This window comes from Sturnus vulgaris, chromosome 5 (assembly GCF_052056855.1).
Source record: "Sturnus vulgaris isolate bStuVul1 chromosome 5, bStuVul1.hap1, whole genome shotgun sequence".
Classification (NCBI taxonomy): domain Eukaryota; kingdom Metazoa; phylum Chordata; class Aves; order Passeriformes; family Sturnidae; genus Sturnus; species Sturnus vulgaris.
Window position 1 is genome coordinate 62,304,127 of NC_142247.1, and position 18,578 is coordinate 62,322,704.

Below are 18,578 nucleotides of genomic sequence, written 5' to 3' on the forward strand. Positions count from 1 at the left end.
ATGAAGGAAAATTTTTCTTTTGATATAAATGGTTCAATAAAAAAATAAGCAGGAAATGTAGCCTGCTTCCTCTGTGGACCCCTGGATATGTGCTTCCAAATCATATTCCTATTTTTTTAAAAGTAATTCTCCAAAAGTATCTCAAGAGACATGTGATTAAACTCTAGAAATCTCAGTTGAAAATAAGAACAATCATGTAGCTTGGAAAATAGCTTGGGTTTTTGAATGGATTGGAAATCAAAATCTTAGAAGGCTCAGAAATACATCATTTAAATTTGTTTTATACCTGAAGTTGTTCATTTGAGTTTTGGAAGTCATCAGTACCTGCAACTGACTGCAATGTTCATACATCTAAGGACTGGTATCTATCCTTTTATTTTGAATTACTGGTTTTAAAAAGCCAGAAAAATGTATCCAGTCCTCAGCTGAATCAGTGCATAAATATCAGGTGCCTCAGATGAAAACCAGCCTGTTGCTGCCCTGCAGTTTCGTTCAGACAATGAAGGGTAGCTGCTCACTTCATCCACTGGGATGCATTGCTCACTGACAGAAGCACAAGGAGATGTGACTTCTATAAAGGTGCAAGTTTGTGATGATGGAGGAATTTCACTTTTCATGAAAAATTACAAAAATCTGCTTTGGATTATTCTTGCAGTGAGCCAGGGTGGTTAACAGCAGGGTAAGGTGAATGGGCAGGGAGCTGATGTTTGCTGTCACGGCCCAGTGCCTGGTGTCTGCTGCAGGTGAACTGCAGAATGGTGCAGGCTCACAGAAGTTTCGGAATGAGACTTGATATTTCACTGGGAGCATTTGTGCCTAACGCAAGGGAAAGGTCAAATAAAAAAGGGGTAAGAAAAGGCTGATCAGGAAATACTCTATGAAAGGATTTTCATGTATCTTAAGAATGCCTGAACCTGTACCAGTAGGAACCAGTAAAATCCTCAGTATGATGAAGCAGAGAGGGGCAGATGCACATCCAAGTAAATCAAATATCAGCCTTCAGTTGCAAATGTATCATATTTCCCCATGTGCCTGTGTTGAGTTTGAAATACAATGCAGATTGGGTTTGTAACTGATAGAAGCCAGTGTGAGCCAGGGGACTGCTGCTGAGCTCAGCAATACTTGGCTTTAGAATCCAGTTTCCAGCTTATTCCCAAATGTCCGATTTAATCATAACCCTATTTAGGGATTGATCCAAGGGAATTGCTTTTTTTTTTAAAAGAATGTTTACCACTTTCTATCAACCGTGGAATAGCTTAAGCTGTAGCCTTTTGGGGTTGTATTTATGTTAAATTTGTCACATAGCTTTGGCCTGATTAAAGAGGACACATTTTAATTTCTCTAGCCACTAATTATCAGATGGAATTTTGTATTTGCAGGTATATAGGCAGTAGAGAACTAGGAAATGAAGCTGAAAATTCTGAAGCTGAATTCTGGTTTCACCATGAATTCCAGATCCTTTTAACTCTGTAGTCAGGAAGGGTAACAGACTAGTGAATTTTTCATTAGTTGATACTCTGTGGTTTCCTTCATGCATCATAGTAGTATTGCTCTTTAAAGGCCAAAGCAGTTGAAAAGCTGCACTTAAGAAGAAGGCTTAATTAAGATGAAAAGGTAATTAGTAAGATATTTTCAGCACACAGGACAACAATAATGTGCAGTATTTATACTCATGCACTCTCTGCCCAAACGTGCAGAAAATTTTGATTACTTCAACTGCCTTAATCATCCCTCACTACATTTCTCCAAGACCCAACATTGACATGTCTAGCAGTTTCATTAATGTTCAGTGGGATTATTAATTGAGATATTTAAAGCAAAGCATTCGGGCTCTGTCTGGCCAGAACATCTGATTCAACAGCTTGGGAATTGCAGGATATTACACAAAAGCCTCTGGACTCAGCTGCCACACAACATTAGTCTGATTCACTAGCTGCAATACTCTCTACTTCTCATTCCAAATCTGAACCTTTTCCCCTCACTGCATCCCTGGGCTTCCCCAGGGTCGAACATGATCTCTCATTCACATGGGCCACTGTGGTGGAAGGTGACTCTTTGTACTGAGAGATTAGCAACTGAGCTAAATACAGGAAGAAAGAGACATAAAATCCCACGGGGAGAAGAGGGAAGGCTTTGAGGGGGCAATGGCAAGGAGTGAGGTGTGCAGGCTGTTGTTCTTATGCCTGTCCCTTGGGTGTTGTGGTCAGGATGTGCAGTGGGGTGTGTGTGTGTGCTCTGCACGGGCAGCTCAGCACTGGCAGGAGCTTCCCATCCCTCCCTCCTCTGCAGGGGCTCTGCAGCAGCTGAAGATGCTGTGGTGAGCATCAACACTCAGCCTGGCCTCCATTGCAGGTGCTCCTTGGAGCCATGTGTGAAAAAACAGGAAAATGGTTAATGGAAAATACTGCCGTGAAAAACTTTCTTCCATGACTCTCTCCTTATGTCTTAGTATGAGCAGATCATTTCTGGCTGTTTAACAATGTATGAAAATGGGAATAACTTGATAAGGAAACCTCGCACTTTTCAGCTTTGTTATGAAAATTCCTTCACGTTCCTCTGAAAAGAGGATGCCTTTGTCAGTATCACATACTGGATAAATACATAATGTTTGTAAAGCACAATCCTACTTTAAAATTGCTTTCCCTTCAACTTTCATGCCATTGTCACAGAGATCCTCCATCATTACCAGAGCAAATTAGCAATTTTTCCACCTAAATTTTCTAAAAAAATCTAACCCCCCTATTATTTTACATTAAACTAAAATTGATTTAAGGGGAAGGGTTTTTTTTAATCTTCTGAGAAGGAATACACCTTCAAATATTACAAACATTTGGCACTTCCACTCTGATTCTTAAGAATCAAGCCATTTATCTTGCAAACAAAGAAATAGACACTGGTTGAAATTTTTATTTTTTTTTTTTTTAATATAAAGCTTGGACTTGGCCTCTCCCTTCCAAAAATATTACTACAACAAACTTTTGCGAAAGTTGGGTTCCCTAATCTATCAGCTTTTACTTTGAGTCAACCATTAATCCTTATTTTCATTCCCTTTCAAAACTACCTTTGTATGGTAAATACACGACCTGCAGTATTTAAAAGTTGTTTGTTATCATAAACCATCTTTCCCTAACTGATTATGAGTGACCTGACTTATGGTCACTTCATATGCATAATATTGGTGTATTTGCTTATCTTGACAAATGAAGCCTCTTACAAGAATCTCAGTATGATGCAAAATACTTTTCCTGCAATAAATAAAATAATAAAGCCTGTCTCCAAACTTTTGGTGGACCCTGAGAATACCACTGAGCTGGCAAGGAAGGGGCTGCTCTCTGAGAGCATTATTTGCTGTTAATATCAAAGACTTGGAGATGCATGAGCGAAGGTGATCTTCAGTGCCTGAAGGCAGTCAGGCCTTGACACTGGAAATTCTTTAGACATCTTCACTGCATGGATCATATGCTTAATGTCTTAGCTATTGCTAAAGAAAAGACTTCACATTAATCAAATCTAGCACATCTACCTTCAGTTAAAACAGTTTTCAGTGAGGTTTTAGTATCAGGCTTTAATCTGTGAGAGTTCTTTGTGATTTTGCCAGATGGCCTCTGTTTGTCCTCTCAAGAAAATCCCAGTAGATATTATCCAGAAGATGGGTCACTCATGCTGTGATTTGCTCACTGCTCTAGAACCACAAGCATTTGAACCTTACTTGTAGATTAAAAATTGCCCTTTTCTCCTGCTGCTTCTGGGATAGGATAGGATAGGATAGGATAGGATAGAATAGAATAGAATAGAATAGAATAGAATAGAATAGAATAGAATAGAATAGAATAGAATAGAATAGAATAGAATAGAATAGAATAGAATAGAATAGAATAGAATAGAATAGAATAGAATAGAATAGGATTTCTGTTGGAAGAGACCTACAGTGATCATCCACCCAACTATTTCAGGGCTGACCAAGAGTTACAGTTTGTTATTAGCTTCTTTAACATCATCCAGTCACTTCTCTGCTATCTATTGCTACTGCACCTTCCATCGTTCCAAATTATTTGACCAATTGTTGATTACAGCATTTAACAAGTATTCCATAGAGGGTTCCACGTGTATTAAATTAATCTATTACAATCACTAACAATACCTTGCAGCAGTTTGTCAATGTCCCTTAGTATCTTTCTAATGGAACCCTATAGCAAGGGTAAATGTGTGTTATCTATTTGTTTTAATATGGTGAAAATATTATTAAGAAATACTACTATTGGTATTCAACTATTCAGGACTTTTTGGTAGTTCAGGGTGCAGAGATGTTGCTAGGAGTGATCTTCATTCTATAGTACCCACTTTTTCCCCATTTTCTGTCTTCCTTGGAAGGAAATAAAATGCCAAACTCTCTACTTTTACGTGCATAAATATTTCATTGACAATCTTACAGTATAATCACTTAAACCAGTAACAGAAGTAATGATTTCTCCAATCTTGTTCAACACACTTTCCACTCTTGCAACTTTATTTTCTGGTTGAGTAATCACCCCTGTCTTCACTTCAAATTTCCTGAGCTTTTAATATCCAGCAGACTATCAGCTGTACTTAGCTGCAGAGTAACTGTATTACCTGTGCTGACTTTACATTTATACTGTCATGTTTTTTAAGTGGTGAGTTGTATGTGCAATGCACATACCAAGGATTTCTATGTTGCTTAGTTTATTTACAGTCTGTTTTAAATGCTGCTGATTTCACAGTCCTCTGTGACTGTAATTCAGAAAACTATTTAAAATCTGCTATTGATTGCTTTCAATTAGTATATGAGTAAGGATCACTGATTTGGATGCAGATCTTTGACATAATGATTCCAAAAGGATTTTTGTGTCATGTCTTGCTATACCCTGAGACATCAAGTTAGTGAATCAGCAGACTTTATTTCTCTCCCTGAACTACCAAGGTCATTAGGATCTATGTGAAAGAAGTTTTACTCAGAGATGGGCTTGGTCTTGGTGATGGTTGTTGAAGACAAAACATAGATAGTGTTCATCTTTGCAAAGTAAAATGCAATTTTTTTCAGGCTTATTTATTCCCCTTATTATTTGTAGTGACAATTTGCCTTTGTTACCAGTGTAGTCTTACAGAATTAAATTTTAAAGTTTATTTGATTATGTAGATGATAGAAATACTATTTTACTTTGATGTGTGATCAATCTACAGGTATTATTATTATTATTTATTATTATATAATCAGCATCATTAGAATTGTTGAATGTGCCCTTTGGATTAGTCTTTACCTGATAAGATTCTGTGCTTCAGAGGTCACATTTACTTCTCTATTAATCTCAGCAAATAGAAGATCATGATGAACAAAAAATAATCTTACAAAAACAAATAGTGCATCTGATCACTGAGCTCCATGTATTTCTGTGGAGGAAAGAGCAGTCTCTCACTGCTGGGCTGTCCTCTAGAGCAGCATCTGGAGATGCAGAGATGTGCATGGGATGATGATCTCTTCTGTTTCCCACCAGAAATGCCCCAATTCCACTTTGGCTCAGCCATGAGAGCAGTGATGACTGCATTTGGCCCCATGTAACAGTCTGAAGACATTTATAATTTATGTTCTTACCATGATTAAATTCAGATCTGGTGGCAGATGTTATACTGACAGTAGTGTTTCTGTGCTGTTTATGCTGTGCTTGAATTCAGACCATTTGATAGAACATTTCCAAACAGGTTTTGCTATGTAGGTCTTTGCTTTGGCTGAAAGGAACCACTCCTGATCATTTTCTCTTAATTTCTGGTTTTGTTTAGTCATTTTACAGTTTGCAGGAGCTATTGGATGTCTGACAAATGCTGTAATAGCATTTTCTGAAATAAGACTCAGCAGAACTGGATAGAGATTTCCTTCAGGTTTGCTAGGAAAATTCACTCACACATCTCTAGAGAAATACCAAAGTGAAAAATAAATCCCTTCTGAATTTAGCATGGAGGAGCACTCGATCTTGTAAATTCATTACTATCTTGTTAGCTGAACACAAAAAAAACCTCATAGAGGAAGCTGTGGTGCCAAATGTTTTGGGCATGTTGAGCCACCTCCTTTGCTTTAGTCATCTGCATGGATGATTTCCCTCAGTCGTATAAATTTCTTTCTGCAGTGCTCTCCAGGAAGCACCAGGTATCCTGTGCAGGAATGGCACATCCATGGAGTTGTGTTGATAGTGGTACCAGTAGGGAAGGGCAGTTCTGGTGGCCACAGATTCATTGTTACTAGAATTAGATTCCTTTCCCTTCTAAGCAACAAGAGCACAGTATTAAAAATATTTGAACCCTCAGGTTGTTTTGTCCTAATTTCTTTCCTATACATTTGGGAAAACTTGAGAATTTAGTATAACATAACTCAATACCAAAACCGGTGTCATTCACCATTCTGCATTTCTTCTGCTGGCTTCATTTCCCATTTCCCCCCAGTAAAACAATGGTTTTGATTTTTTTTTTAATTGGCTCCCCAAATTGCCATTTGCTATTGTCTGACATGAAACCTACTAATTTCCCTTTCGTGGTGGAAAAGCTCTTTGTGTTGATGCATAGGTTATACATTACATCTAATATGAAAGAATAAGACAGATAAATAATATCAAGTACTTTTCACATAGCATGTGGAAATATTAGGTGGTGTTTATTGATTTCACTGGGTTTTATAAGAGGGGCTGCCTAGGTAATACCTAGATTGAAAACCAGGGTTTAAAGTTGATGCTGTATTTGAAAGACATTTTAATGGCCTTGGGACAAAATGATTTGTGTTGTTTTGGCTAGCCCAAGGTTACAATGAAATATTGTCTTTATTACTTCTGTACCAGGGCTTCTCAGCCACTGTTGGGAATTAAAATGTGAGCGTTAAAGATTTACTACATGGAGAAAAGCAGAACAGATAAAGAACCTCAGGATTCAGATCCAGGGCAGGTGGCCACGCCACCACCTCACAGTCAAACAGGGGCCATTATGGAATTGGTCATTGCAGATAATAGATGCTGGATTACAGACAGACTCATCTTAATCCTGCTCATATCATTGTATGAGGATAACACTTTTGTATGATTAAAAAGGTCAATTTTTGAATTAAACAACAAAGCATCTGTAGTTCCCAGGGTGGGGAGGGGGAACTGAGAAGCCCTCAGCTCAGCAAAATGTCCTGGTTGTTCCTCCAGTGGATGAGGTGAAAAGTAAAAGCAGATAAAAATAAAGAAGCCCATCAGGAATTACAAAAAACAATTTTTACCAATTATTATCTACCTTTACTAATTATTATCTACCTGCATATACATTTAAAGGTAGGCAATCAATTTTACTGGGTTTCAGAAAAGAGACACCTCAGTGAAGAATTGGCTTGAGAAAAATGATTTCTGATTTTCTTGGTGCCAGAGAATTTCACTAAAGCAGCCAAGGAAAGGATTTGCGTATCTGTATGTTCAAGATAGCTCCTTTTACACAGCAGCTCTTGGGACCAATGTGTGTTTCCTACTGCCTCTCTAGAATGGACTGGCCGTAGTGATCTCAAAAAAACTTCATGTATTTTCCTGCAGTATTTTAATACCTTTACCATGCAGTATTTTAATACCTTTACCAGCACCTTATCGTGCTCATTTTCTTGATTATAGACCTTCACAGCTGACCCTGGCTGCTAAACACAACTACACAAAGCATCTCTTTCTATTTATTGATGTTAGTGTACTACTGAGCTGCTTTCACATGGTATCATATATATTTTGTCCAGCTTCGTTGAGAGGTCACCATCTCACTTAGAGGACCTCCACATAATTTGACATTAACTACTTAATAGCAATAATGTTGAAGTGTAGAATGTGGGTACCCCAGTAGAAAATGCTTCCTGAACACAGGAGTTACTATTTTGTCAGACATCCAAGAGCAACTGCAGGTATTTTGGGAGCATTAATGGTGCTATTGTTCCAGTAGCTACAGTTCCTGGGTGTCCATTTCAGCCATGTCTAAGCAAGTTTACTCACTTTGTCTCCAGCAAGGTGTTTTGTTATACGATGTTGGTGCACTTAAGAGCATGGTTAAATTTAGCATCGTGTAATTATTTATTTGGCAGCAGACTTATTACCCAAGCACATACCTGCTGGCTGTATCTCAGAAAGAGACACTATAAATAGCTTTACATCAGAGTAAGCTGGACATTGTCATGAGGGGAAGACAGTTTTCTGCTTGGCTTATTTTTCTCTCCTTAACGTTCTCAGATCAAAAAGCAATATGAATTGTGATCTGAGCTTGTTCATTAGAAGAGAACAAATTTGTGTGAGCACAGGAAGCACATCAGAACTCTGAATATAAATAGACTAAGAGGAAGTTGAAGCAGATAAGTATTTCCTCAGACTTCTCATCTAAAGGAAATTAGCTGCATTAATTCATGAAAGTACATTTGCTGTTACTGGGAATCCTGGCAGGAGGTGGATGAGAAGGGACCCGTGGGTGATCACCTGCTCCATGCTCCAACCAGGATCACACGCTGGGCAAGGGCAGCCCCATCCTCCTAGGGTTTAGCCTCAGATAAACTTTTAGGACTTAGTTGATAAAGTCCTAATTATTCTTCTCCTCATCTTTTACAATTTTACAGTGATGGCTTTTAGCCTGCTCGTTAACCCTTTAATTTTATTTAGATGTAAATAACAACCCAGCATTTCTGAAATGGAACAACAGCCTAAATCTGCCAGTGGAACAAAAATTAGCTGCTCTCAGAAACCTGCAGAAAATAAATCGCTGAGACTTTATATTATAAAATTCATAATTCTCACTAATGTTAAAGTAGATCTGATTTTTATGAAAGGCAAAAACCATTGGCATTTTTTTTCTAGTGCCAGATATTTATTTCAGATTGTTTATCAGGACACATGCAAGAGTACAGACAGTCAAAATCCTTTTCCCACAAGGGAAAGAAAATCAGCCAGCAATAAAAATACTTTTTTCATTGAACAGATAGACTATGATTACAAAATACAATGCAGTTCTTACAGTTTTAAATTTGAATATTTTTTGCACTCAAAATACCTCTTTGTACTCTGATTTCACTCTATAAATAAGGAAAAGCTGTTTAAAAATTCTAAGGATCTGAAATGTCATAATTAAAAATCTCATTTGTAACTCAATTCAAAGTTGTGAGTTCAAAGAAAAATCAAAATGCTCTTGTGACCTTTTCTTGAGAAAGTTTTTAGAAGCAGAATGGAATAAACAGTGCATTGCATGTTTTTGTACCAGTGCATCTTGCATGTCCAGCACTAAATATTCTATATTTAAAAATGGTTAAAACCATTTTCTTCTTCATCAAAAGCCAATATAAACATACACCTAAAAAAATATCAGAACCCATGGACCATTCCTTATATCAAACTGTATGGTTCATTACTCTGGAAAAAACTATTAGCAAGCCAGCCATATTTGACCAGTAGTAATTTATATTATCCAGTTTGGCTTAATTCAAGTGATATCACAAAACTGTAATCCTTAGCAAACACTAATCATTACTCATCCCATTAACAAAATTAATAAAAGTAATCTTGTAGCATTAGATAAAAGGGATTCTTCCCAGTGCCCTTTTGTTTTTCAGACTGCATTCAGGACACAATTTGGAGCCTTCTGCACAATTTTTGTGTGAATCTTTCTTGTGCAGTCCCCATTAGACTCATTCTCCTTAAAGGCAGCATTAGATATCTCATCTGCTTATCCACGGAAGCACTCGCAGGATCTATCAAGAGGTTGTCAAGAGGCAGAGGACGTCACACTCTGTAAGGAGCAAAATATTGCTTCCCTTGCAGATGGCACCCAGTTTTATCTCAGCAAAACACCAGCTTCTGATCAATGTTGTTAAGAAATCTTAGAGACCAACAGCTGTAAGACTTGGGTTTCTGTAAATCTGACACAGTTGGAGGCAAAGCTGTAGTGAGAATTAATTTTGCCTGCCATTGTCAGCCTGGATACAAATAACTGAATACCTGGATACAAACAGCTGATATGTGGTGCCTTCATAACATCTCTCCTGAAATACTGTCCTCTTAGTACTGCTACCTACATGACATTTAAAAAATAAGGCAGGTAAAATATTCACCACTACTTTAGATGGCCAAAATCAGCTTAAGAAGACCTAAAATTTAAAAAGACGAAAAAAACATGACTGTTTCAGTTGGACAATCTAAGAGTGGTCAGTGCTAGTCAGCAGCAAAACAATTGAGAAACATACTTTTGTTTCACTTCTCTATTCTTTCCTGCTTAGCTAAGCAGAATTAACAAAGCATTTATCAGGACATGTTTAGCAATCCCATACTCTGCCAGTCAAAACCCTCTTCTATTAGCATCGGTGCCTGGACTCAACTTTGAGAAAATTTTCTTTTATTGAAAATTGGCTTCGGAAAAAATCCAAATATGTAAAGCATCAGCCAAATAAATTAGTGTTTCAGAATATTCAGTATATGGAAATGGCTGGGTTTTATAACAGAAGCTGCTCATAATTTTTGATAACAGACAAAATTGCTGTCTGAGTTTCAAATGTCTCATTTAAAATTAAATCCATGAAGGTTGTCTCTACTCTAGCTTTTCTCTGAAAGTTTTGAAAGTCTGTGAACATCAGATGAAAGTCTATCAAAAGGAGTAAAATAACTCCAAAGGGAAAAAAATACTTTGTTCCTGAAACACAAGGACAAGCTTTCCTTGTATATATGTAAAGAAAAAATTTGGCTGTTCCTGATCGGAGAATGGTTTGGGGTGCCCCCCCTCCCAATAGATAATTACACATGCAAGCTCTTAATATTGAAAGTATAATCCTAACTCTTTGCCAGAGTTATCTAGCAATAACCTCACCAAGGCATCAATCTTGCTGTGATATACTCATCTTAAGAAATAAACAGCATTTTTTCTCTAATGCAGTAGCTTACTAACACAGACTTGTTTACAGTAATCATCGTGCAGGTATTGCTACCCATTTTCAGGGCTAATTCAAATCCTGGGCTTTCCTGATTTAAAGGAAACCAAATCTAATCTCATTCAAAAGGTTTTATGTACAACTTTTCCTTCGGAGGACAGGACAGTGTGAATATTTATGGCATGATATCCTGCCCCTGCTTCTCTGCTCAGAGCTGACAAACTGTTTATTACCATCTCTGGGAGCAGTGAGAAGGACACCTCCCACCCAAGCTGAATTGGCCCCCATTCCTGTGGTGTTAGGCTGGAGTTCTGATCACATATTTGTTTAGAAAGTCAGAATGTAGCTTTGCTGGTCGAGGTAGAGGCAAACATCCAAAAACCAGATCTCTCTTTTAAATCCTATTTTAGGATTAATGAAATAGCAGTGATATGGACTAACAGCCATATTATTAAGTAATAGTAATAGTGAAAGTAATATTGAAAATTATATTGAAAGGTAGTGGCTTGCAAGACCATCTCAGTAAACCCTGTCCTGTGGTGCAATTGCATATTCACCCTCCTCCCTTTTCTTGGGGAGAAATTCTTAATGTGAACTAGGATGTGTATTAGTTTTGTAAAGGATTCAAGTACAAGGTCAATACTTTTCAATTGTTTTTGTCAGTTTGAGCTTTGCAGAATTAGGTAGTACATGAAAAATAATCTTATGATCTTAGGATTTTGAGTCAAGAACATACAAAAAGAGGTTTTAAACACTGGTAAAAACACATTTGTCATCACAGCCAGTAATTGCTGCTTGAAGACTTTCCCAACGTATCTTTAATCTTAATACAATCCACCCTGCTTGTTGAAATAATAAAATCCAGTATTTGTCTCCCCTTTTTTTTAATTGTCTCCACTGCTCTTTTTCCAGTATCGGAAGTGAAATATCACACCTACCTTGCAAAGCCATTTCTGAGTGGCCTCATTTTTTTAAGCAACAGCTTTGATCTTCATTGCATAGTTGAGGGTGTTCAGACCTAACAGACAATATTTTTCATGTTGATTGTGCAGCAAATCTTGCCTTTTTCCCATTTTAAGCAGCATATTTCAACTTAGCTTTTTTTTAAGAGCACTGTACCAAAAGTCCATTTTAACACTAACTGGAATGGTACATGTTATAAAGTGTATATTGCTGGTTATTTTTACTGTTTATGTTCTTTTAATTTCTGTCTGACATAAAACTCAGTATGTTGCTGTTTTACCTCACAGCCTCTGACTGGCCAAAGACATGAAACTGTGGCTGTAGTTCCCTGATTTTTGAACTGAATTCCTCTAAAATAAAATGAACAAATGTGATTAAGGGTTGGAACTCCTAAATTCCACCGAAGTAGGAAGTGACAGCAGATGTCACTCAGTAAAGTAGACCATCTCAGCAGATGGGCAAATATGAAACGCAAAGGCTTTTCCTGACATCATTTGGTTTTAATATGATAGAAATAAAATGCCTTGTCAGTAAAATATAATCAGACAGTTGCTTTGTAGTCAATTTGGATACATGGCTGGTAATTCAAAGTCCTGCTGCCTTTGCAATATTAATTATTCTGTGCCTCTTTACAGCAAGAATACGTGTCAGACCAGCTGAACATACCACATGCAGCTGTAGTGGCTCGGAAGTATCTGTTACTCTATTTGCAATTTAACATTAGTGAAAGATACAGGAAAACTTTGTGGATCGTTTCCAGGAATCTAGTTGATGTATCAGACAAAATTATATACACAGGACTTTATCCCATGTTTTGGAGTGGTTTTCCCCCTGTAGAGGTATGTGATGTGTGTCTCAGAGTAGAAAAGCAGTTCTGTAGGGCTGAGAGCTGTGAATGTGAACTGCCTCAGGGGAGTTGGGGCTGCAAGCTTTGTGCTTAATGACATATGTTCCCATTAAAATGTGTAAGTTGTTCTCTTGTACAAGTGGTTAACACCTTTTTAATCAGGCCATTTATTTCTTTTACAAAAATAAGCAGCCTGGGTTGGAAAATGCTAGTATTTTACCATCAGCAGTGTATATATGCATTTATACATATATTAAAATATGTATTTACACAACTTTCAGTTGTGATTGAACATATCTGAGACACACATAAACATAACCTACTACTTGTGACACAAGCAATACTACTCAGTAGTATCCTGATGCCATCAGAGGTGCTGTTTAATTGAGAGCTGCTTCTTTTAAACATGGGAAGTGCAGGGTGTCTGCTGCTTTGAGTCTCCTGTGCTTATGAAATTTTGATCTTTGGAGCACAGGCTGGGATGTGTTTATTTCACTGAGCATTGAATTTTCTGAGATGGATGAATTATCTGGTGCCTGAGGAAAAATAGTGTTTTTAGTGTGTTTAATTACAACTCAGGTTGTTTATCATGTTTTCTGGGATGAATTTCTCAGTCTTGTTTTCGTGTTATTTTGACTGCTCCATGTATTAATTGTTAAGCTCATCTTTTGTGACAGCACCCAGAAGGCACCCTTTTATAAATCAAAAGTAAATATATCACCCTACCTTGCAGGGGTGCCATAAGGCTTAATTAGTTCATTTTTGTAAAGTGTTCTGAGATTCCCAGATCGGCATCAAGTGTTTGTTATTAATTATAGGATCTAGGAAGTATATTGGACGATTTCTTAATTTAATTTCCTTCAGGCAACCTTAAAATAACTAATTTTATAACATCTTTGTTCTTTTAAATTCCTAATTCACATTTGCTCTTGGCTCAAGTAATTCTGTATATATTTTCCTCTCACTGTATTTTTGTTTCTAGACTTTTTTATTTATACAATAATATGAAAAACGGTCTTTTACTGTTTTCCCTGCTATGTGGATTATTCTCTAACAAGAAGGTTTTGTTTAAACATTAGATGGTGGATTTTTTCCTGCAGTTGGGGGTGTTAAGTAATTTACTTGGCTTCCCCTGGGAAATTTGCAGAGATTACATGGCACTGCTGTGATTTATCATTTCTACTTTATTTCGGACTCATAAAGCATGCATTATTTTGTGTTTACTTTCAGCAACAGATCACAGGAAATTTCATCATCAATCAAAGCATTTTAAAATGGGGAGAAGTGATAAGGTGACAAAGGCACAGTCAGCAACTGTGGTTATTGGAGAATCATTTATGCTTCATTGTGTCGTAACACTTCTCATTTTATTGCTTTCCCAGGATCGGGTTCGTGTCGCTTTAGTTACTCAGATCCCAGCATCACGGTGTCCTACAGTAAGAACAGTTCTGCAGATTGGACTCAGCTGGAGAAAATTAGGTTTGTTAAAGCTTTTTAATAATTCTCATGTTTTCCAGCTGAGCAGGTGGTGTTTAAACTTGGCTCTTTTAAAAATTGCTTTATTTGCTAACTTTTCGGTTCTCCTTGTTCATACAAAAGACGAAGGGCAAAATTCCTGGCTGATTACAGAACTGCCACCAGGTTTGGTAAATCAGAAATTCATCCATTGAGTATGTGAGAAGTGAGGAAGAGAATCACTTCACACTTAAAATGCAACTCCGATAACCAGCAGGTTCAGGTGCCTGAAAAAACAAAACTTTGATTTTTAGCGCCATTTTTAATGTCAGCAAGGGCTATATTTTATAATGTTTCAAGTTTCTACTTTGGGAAAGTAAAATGTTCAATAAAAACATTTATAGTTTAATATGAACACTTGGCTCTTGTAATACACACTCTTGTAATAACAAGATTATGACAAATAGTGCCATGCTTTTAAACCAACTGGCATACATGAAAACACAAAGGATTATGAATGGAAAATTTAAATCTTTTCATCACAATATCCACACCTTTAAAGAGAGAGCCAGTATCAGAGATGGATTTTTCTAAGAGAGCATATTTTATTAAGTAATAATAGGAGAGGCATTTTGTGCAACAGCATAAAAATATAATTATACAACTGGGGAAGAAAAGGCTATTATTTATATGTAATGTACTTATAGCATCTCAGTGTGCCTTCCTGCTTTACCTCAGTGTCAGTGCTGTACAAGTAACTTGCTTGAGCCTATTTTCAGTCCATTGAGGTAATTTGCAGAGCAAAAGGGTATTTAATTTCTGACAAATAATCAAAACTCTACCTGCAAGGTTGTGTATTTCAGTATCTCATCTTCCAAGTCCTTGTGGTAGTGGGACTACAATTTAATTGAAAAAAAAAATATGTTCAATTTTAGTAAAACAATTCGTGCTAATTCTTATCAGAAAAATATAAAGTGAGACTAATTCACTGCAGGGACTGAAGTTGCCTCAGAGTAACCACACAATCCATTCAATTTTTCTCACATTGATGCAAAATTACACACCTAGTCCATAACATCAGCTCAGTTGCTCTCATAGCTCTGCAAGTCAGGAAACTTAAGAGTTGTGAGGATGCAAACACAAGCCCTTGAGACCCAATTTTTTTTAAGTTAATGTGCATGCAGTTTGACCTCTCTTTCCTCAAGTTTGATGCTGGAGCCAGCAGTAGAAAATAGGTCAATAGAGCAATGTCGTGCGAAGTGGAGAGGATGAATTATGGAAGGATGCTCGTTTCTCATCTGAATTGCAGTGTTCATTCGAACGTGCTTCAGCAGATTTCACAGCACTGTGTGCAGCTCCAGGGAGCAGTGGGAGAGATGGGGCAGGAGGGCAGCTGTGGAGGGGAGCTGGTGTGTTCTATCAGTGGGATGTCAGCTCTGGACTCTGGGAGGGAGAGCAGAGATCTCCCGGGAAGGCGAGTGCTGTGTGTGGGCTCCGAGCAGCGCTGCACTGGAGGGTGGCAGACACAATGTTTATCAAGTGCAGGGCCATTTGTGGGGGCACATTCTGGGTGTGAATATGGGACAAATGCAGTTGCTTTTCGGCATTTTGCTTTGCTTTCAGAAGAGAAGTTCCTCTATTTTCTGTTATAAAAGGAAGCTATTGGTGCCTTTTTCCCTAAAAGCTCTGGATTGTGTCTGACAAACTATTCACCCTTCAAAGCATCATAGCCAAGGCAGATAGAACATTGACTAGCTGACATCTTGCAGATCTCAGTTTTGTAACTCCTTGCAGCCTGAGGTTTGAATGCAGCTGTTTCACTTGCTGGGTGGTTGTTGAGGTTTAGCCCTGACCCAGCAGCCAAGCCCCATGTAGACGCTGTTTCACCAGTGGGGCTGGGGAGAGACCTGGAGTGGTAAAAGCCAGAGAACTCATGGGCTGGGATAAAGACACTTTAATAGGAAAAGCTGTGTTGCACAAAAGCTGTGCAGACAAGCAAAGCAAAAGAAGGAATTAGTTCACTGCTTCCCATGGGCAGGCAGGAGTTCAGCCGTGTCCAGGACAGCAGGGCCCCATCACATGCAATGGTGACTTGGGGGACAAACACCATCACCCCAAACGTCCCCCCTCCCTCCTTATCCTCCCACTTTATAGACTGAGAGTGGTATCACATGGTCTGAAATATCCCTTTGGTCAGTGGAGGTCACCTCCTCCCAGCCTCCCATGCATCCCCAACTTCTTCAGGGTGAGCCTCAGTCCTTTCACAGAGCTCTGAAGAGCTCAAGGCCCTAATTATTGCCCAATAGTAATGCTCCAGGTCTGACTCTCCACCCCTCGTTCTCCATTTTCAGCAGCAAGAGAGGATTGTTTCTTCTGCATTGTTCTTGTACCAGAACATGGAAAGAAGGACAACCTGGCCCTCCCCATCCACAGAATTATCCTGAAAGCGGGGGTGTGGGATTGGAAGGACATGTTTGTCAGAGAAAATTACTTGCTTTTCTCTCCAACCATTCTGCTCCATCCAAATCTTAAGAGACCAAGACATCAGAAGTCAGCAGATTCTTTTGATGGAGCAAAAACCAAATTTTGTGAGACTTATTTTTGTAATGAGCTTCCTTAACATTTCCTTTTGGCCATACCTGCAAGATACCTGACAATACCCAGTCACCAGCTGTGCCCAGCACTGAGCATGGACGTGGTCCTGCTCTGTCCTCCTGCTCTCCAAACATCTTCACTGCTCTGTTGTTTATTCCCTTAGCTTGCACTCCCTTTGAAGCCAGGCTGCCTGTTTGGGCTGGGTGTGCACTGCCTGGCACAGTGGCACTGCCTCAGGGCAGATATTTTCTGATCTCCACAGAAGCTTTATCAGCATACAAGGGATGTCAGCACAACCATGTCACACCGAGTAAATGTGTTAATTGAGGGAAAAGTGTTCCTAACTATGGCTGAAAATTGGTCTAATTCCTTATCATTGTTTTTCAGTGCCCCTTCCAACGTCAGCACAATTATCCACATCTTGTACCTTCCTGAAGATGCTAAAGGGGAGAACGTCCATTTTCAGTGGAAACAGGATTATGTTCATGCTGGTGATGTGTATGAGGCTTGTTGGGCATTGGACAACGTCCTGATCATAAATGCTGCTCACAGAAAAGTTGTACTAGAAGATAATCTGGATCCTGTGGATACTGGCAACTGGCTTTTCTTTCCTGGGGCCACAGTTAAGGTTAGTCTGATCTTCCATGGTTTAATGTTACTATAACTCTTGTAAGTAGAAGAAGACAGTAACATCTAACCAAACTGTGATCACAGGGGTGTTCAGGCAATCCCATCTGCTTCTAGCATTGGGCTCTTTTTAGCTTTGCTTTCACCCTTTCTCTATCACATTGAGGCTCTCTATGCAACTTTTCTGCTGTGACCAAAACCAAAACCATGGCAGCTTATACTGTCATGTCAAAGATCATGTAACAGAAAATGGAAAACAGGTTCCTTTTAGCAACACTGTGCAATATTGTTGAAACAAATTCAAGTAATTCTGTTAAATATTTTAAATACCTGCTTTTTAACTTGGTCTTATGCAGCTACAGCTTCCCACTTCACAAATCATCACAAAAAAAAAACGTTTCCCACTTTCTCTGTCTGTGAATATCCCATCTCCATTGCAGCATGCATTCAGGTAATGGTTGCTCCTTAAAGTTCAATTTTTCAGTATAATGCTGTTTTGATATGTGAGATACAGCAGGACCAAGATCCATTCTACCTTGAGAAAAACTCCAAGGAGCTCAACAAGATCTCTGTGCACAGAGTACCTTCACATGCAGAGTTGTTCAATATCTGGAAAACAGCTGGATTCTTACTGTCTGTGCTTCAAAGCAGCCAGAAGTTCAACAGTTGATGACTTTCTGGTTTCATCCTATTTTCATTCACAAAAGCAGTTTTGATGTCAGGGTTCATTTATGATGCTGTTAATGGTTTTGGCAATTGCACAGGAAACAGATGTCGAATACTGAGGGCAGTAAAGAGTTTGGTTTTGGCCTCATCCTTTTCCCACAGAACCTGATACAAATGGCTTCAGATTAATAGTTTAAGAAATAAATATTCCCACTAATCTACTAATCATAGTGCCATCTTAATAACTTTTTTTTTTCAATTCAAGAATGTCATTTAGACTACATTGGCAAAATTATTGCATGAGATTTTAGAATCAAATAATGTCCTGAAAATTTAATGAATATTATGTGATTGCTTAACACTTGTTGTTTTGTCAGTTTTATCTCTGTATTTTCAAATCCAATCCACATATGTAAAGGTGTGAAAGAAAAGCAAGGATTAATGTACCACAGGCACTTTTACTTTTCTCAGTTTTCCAAGCCTAAACACTGCTTCCTCTTTCTGAAACATGTATAA

At 38.2% G+C, this 18,578-nt stretch overlaps 1 protein-coding gene across 2 annotated transcripts in view; it reads left to right on the plus strand.

Annotated features, from left to right (window-relative positions):
* Positions 1–18,578, plus strand: part of RELN (reelin) — a 274,669-nt gene that overhangs the window by 131,888 nt on the left and 124,203 nt on the right. For both annotated transcript variants that reach the window (XM_088165846.1, XM_014869033.2), the window contains exons 9-10: positions 14,102–14,198; positions 17,157–17,397. In XM_088165846.1, coding sequence (XP_088021972.1) covers positions 14,102–14,198; positions 17,157–17,397 — 338 coding nt within the window. The remainder of the gene's footprint in view (positions 1–14,101; positions 14,199–17,156; positions 17,398–18,578) is intronic.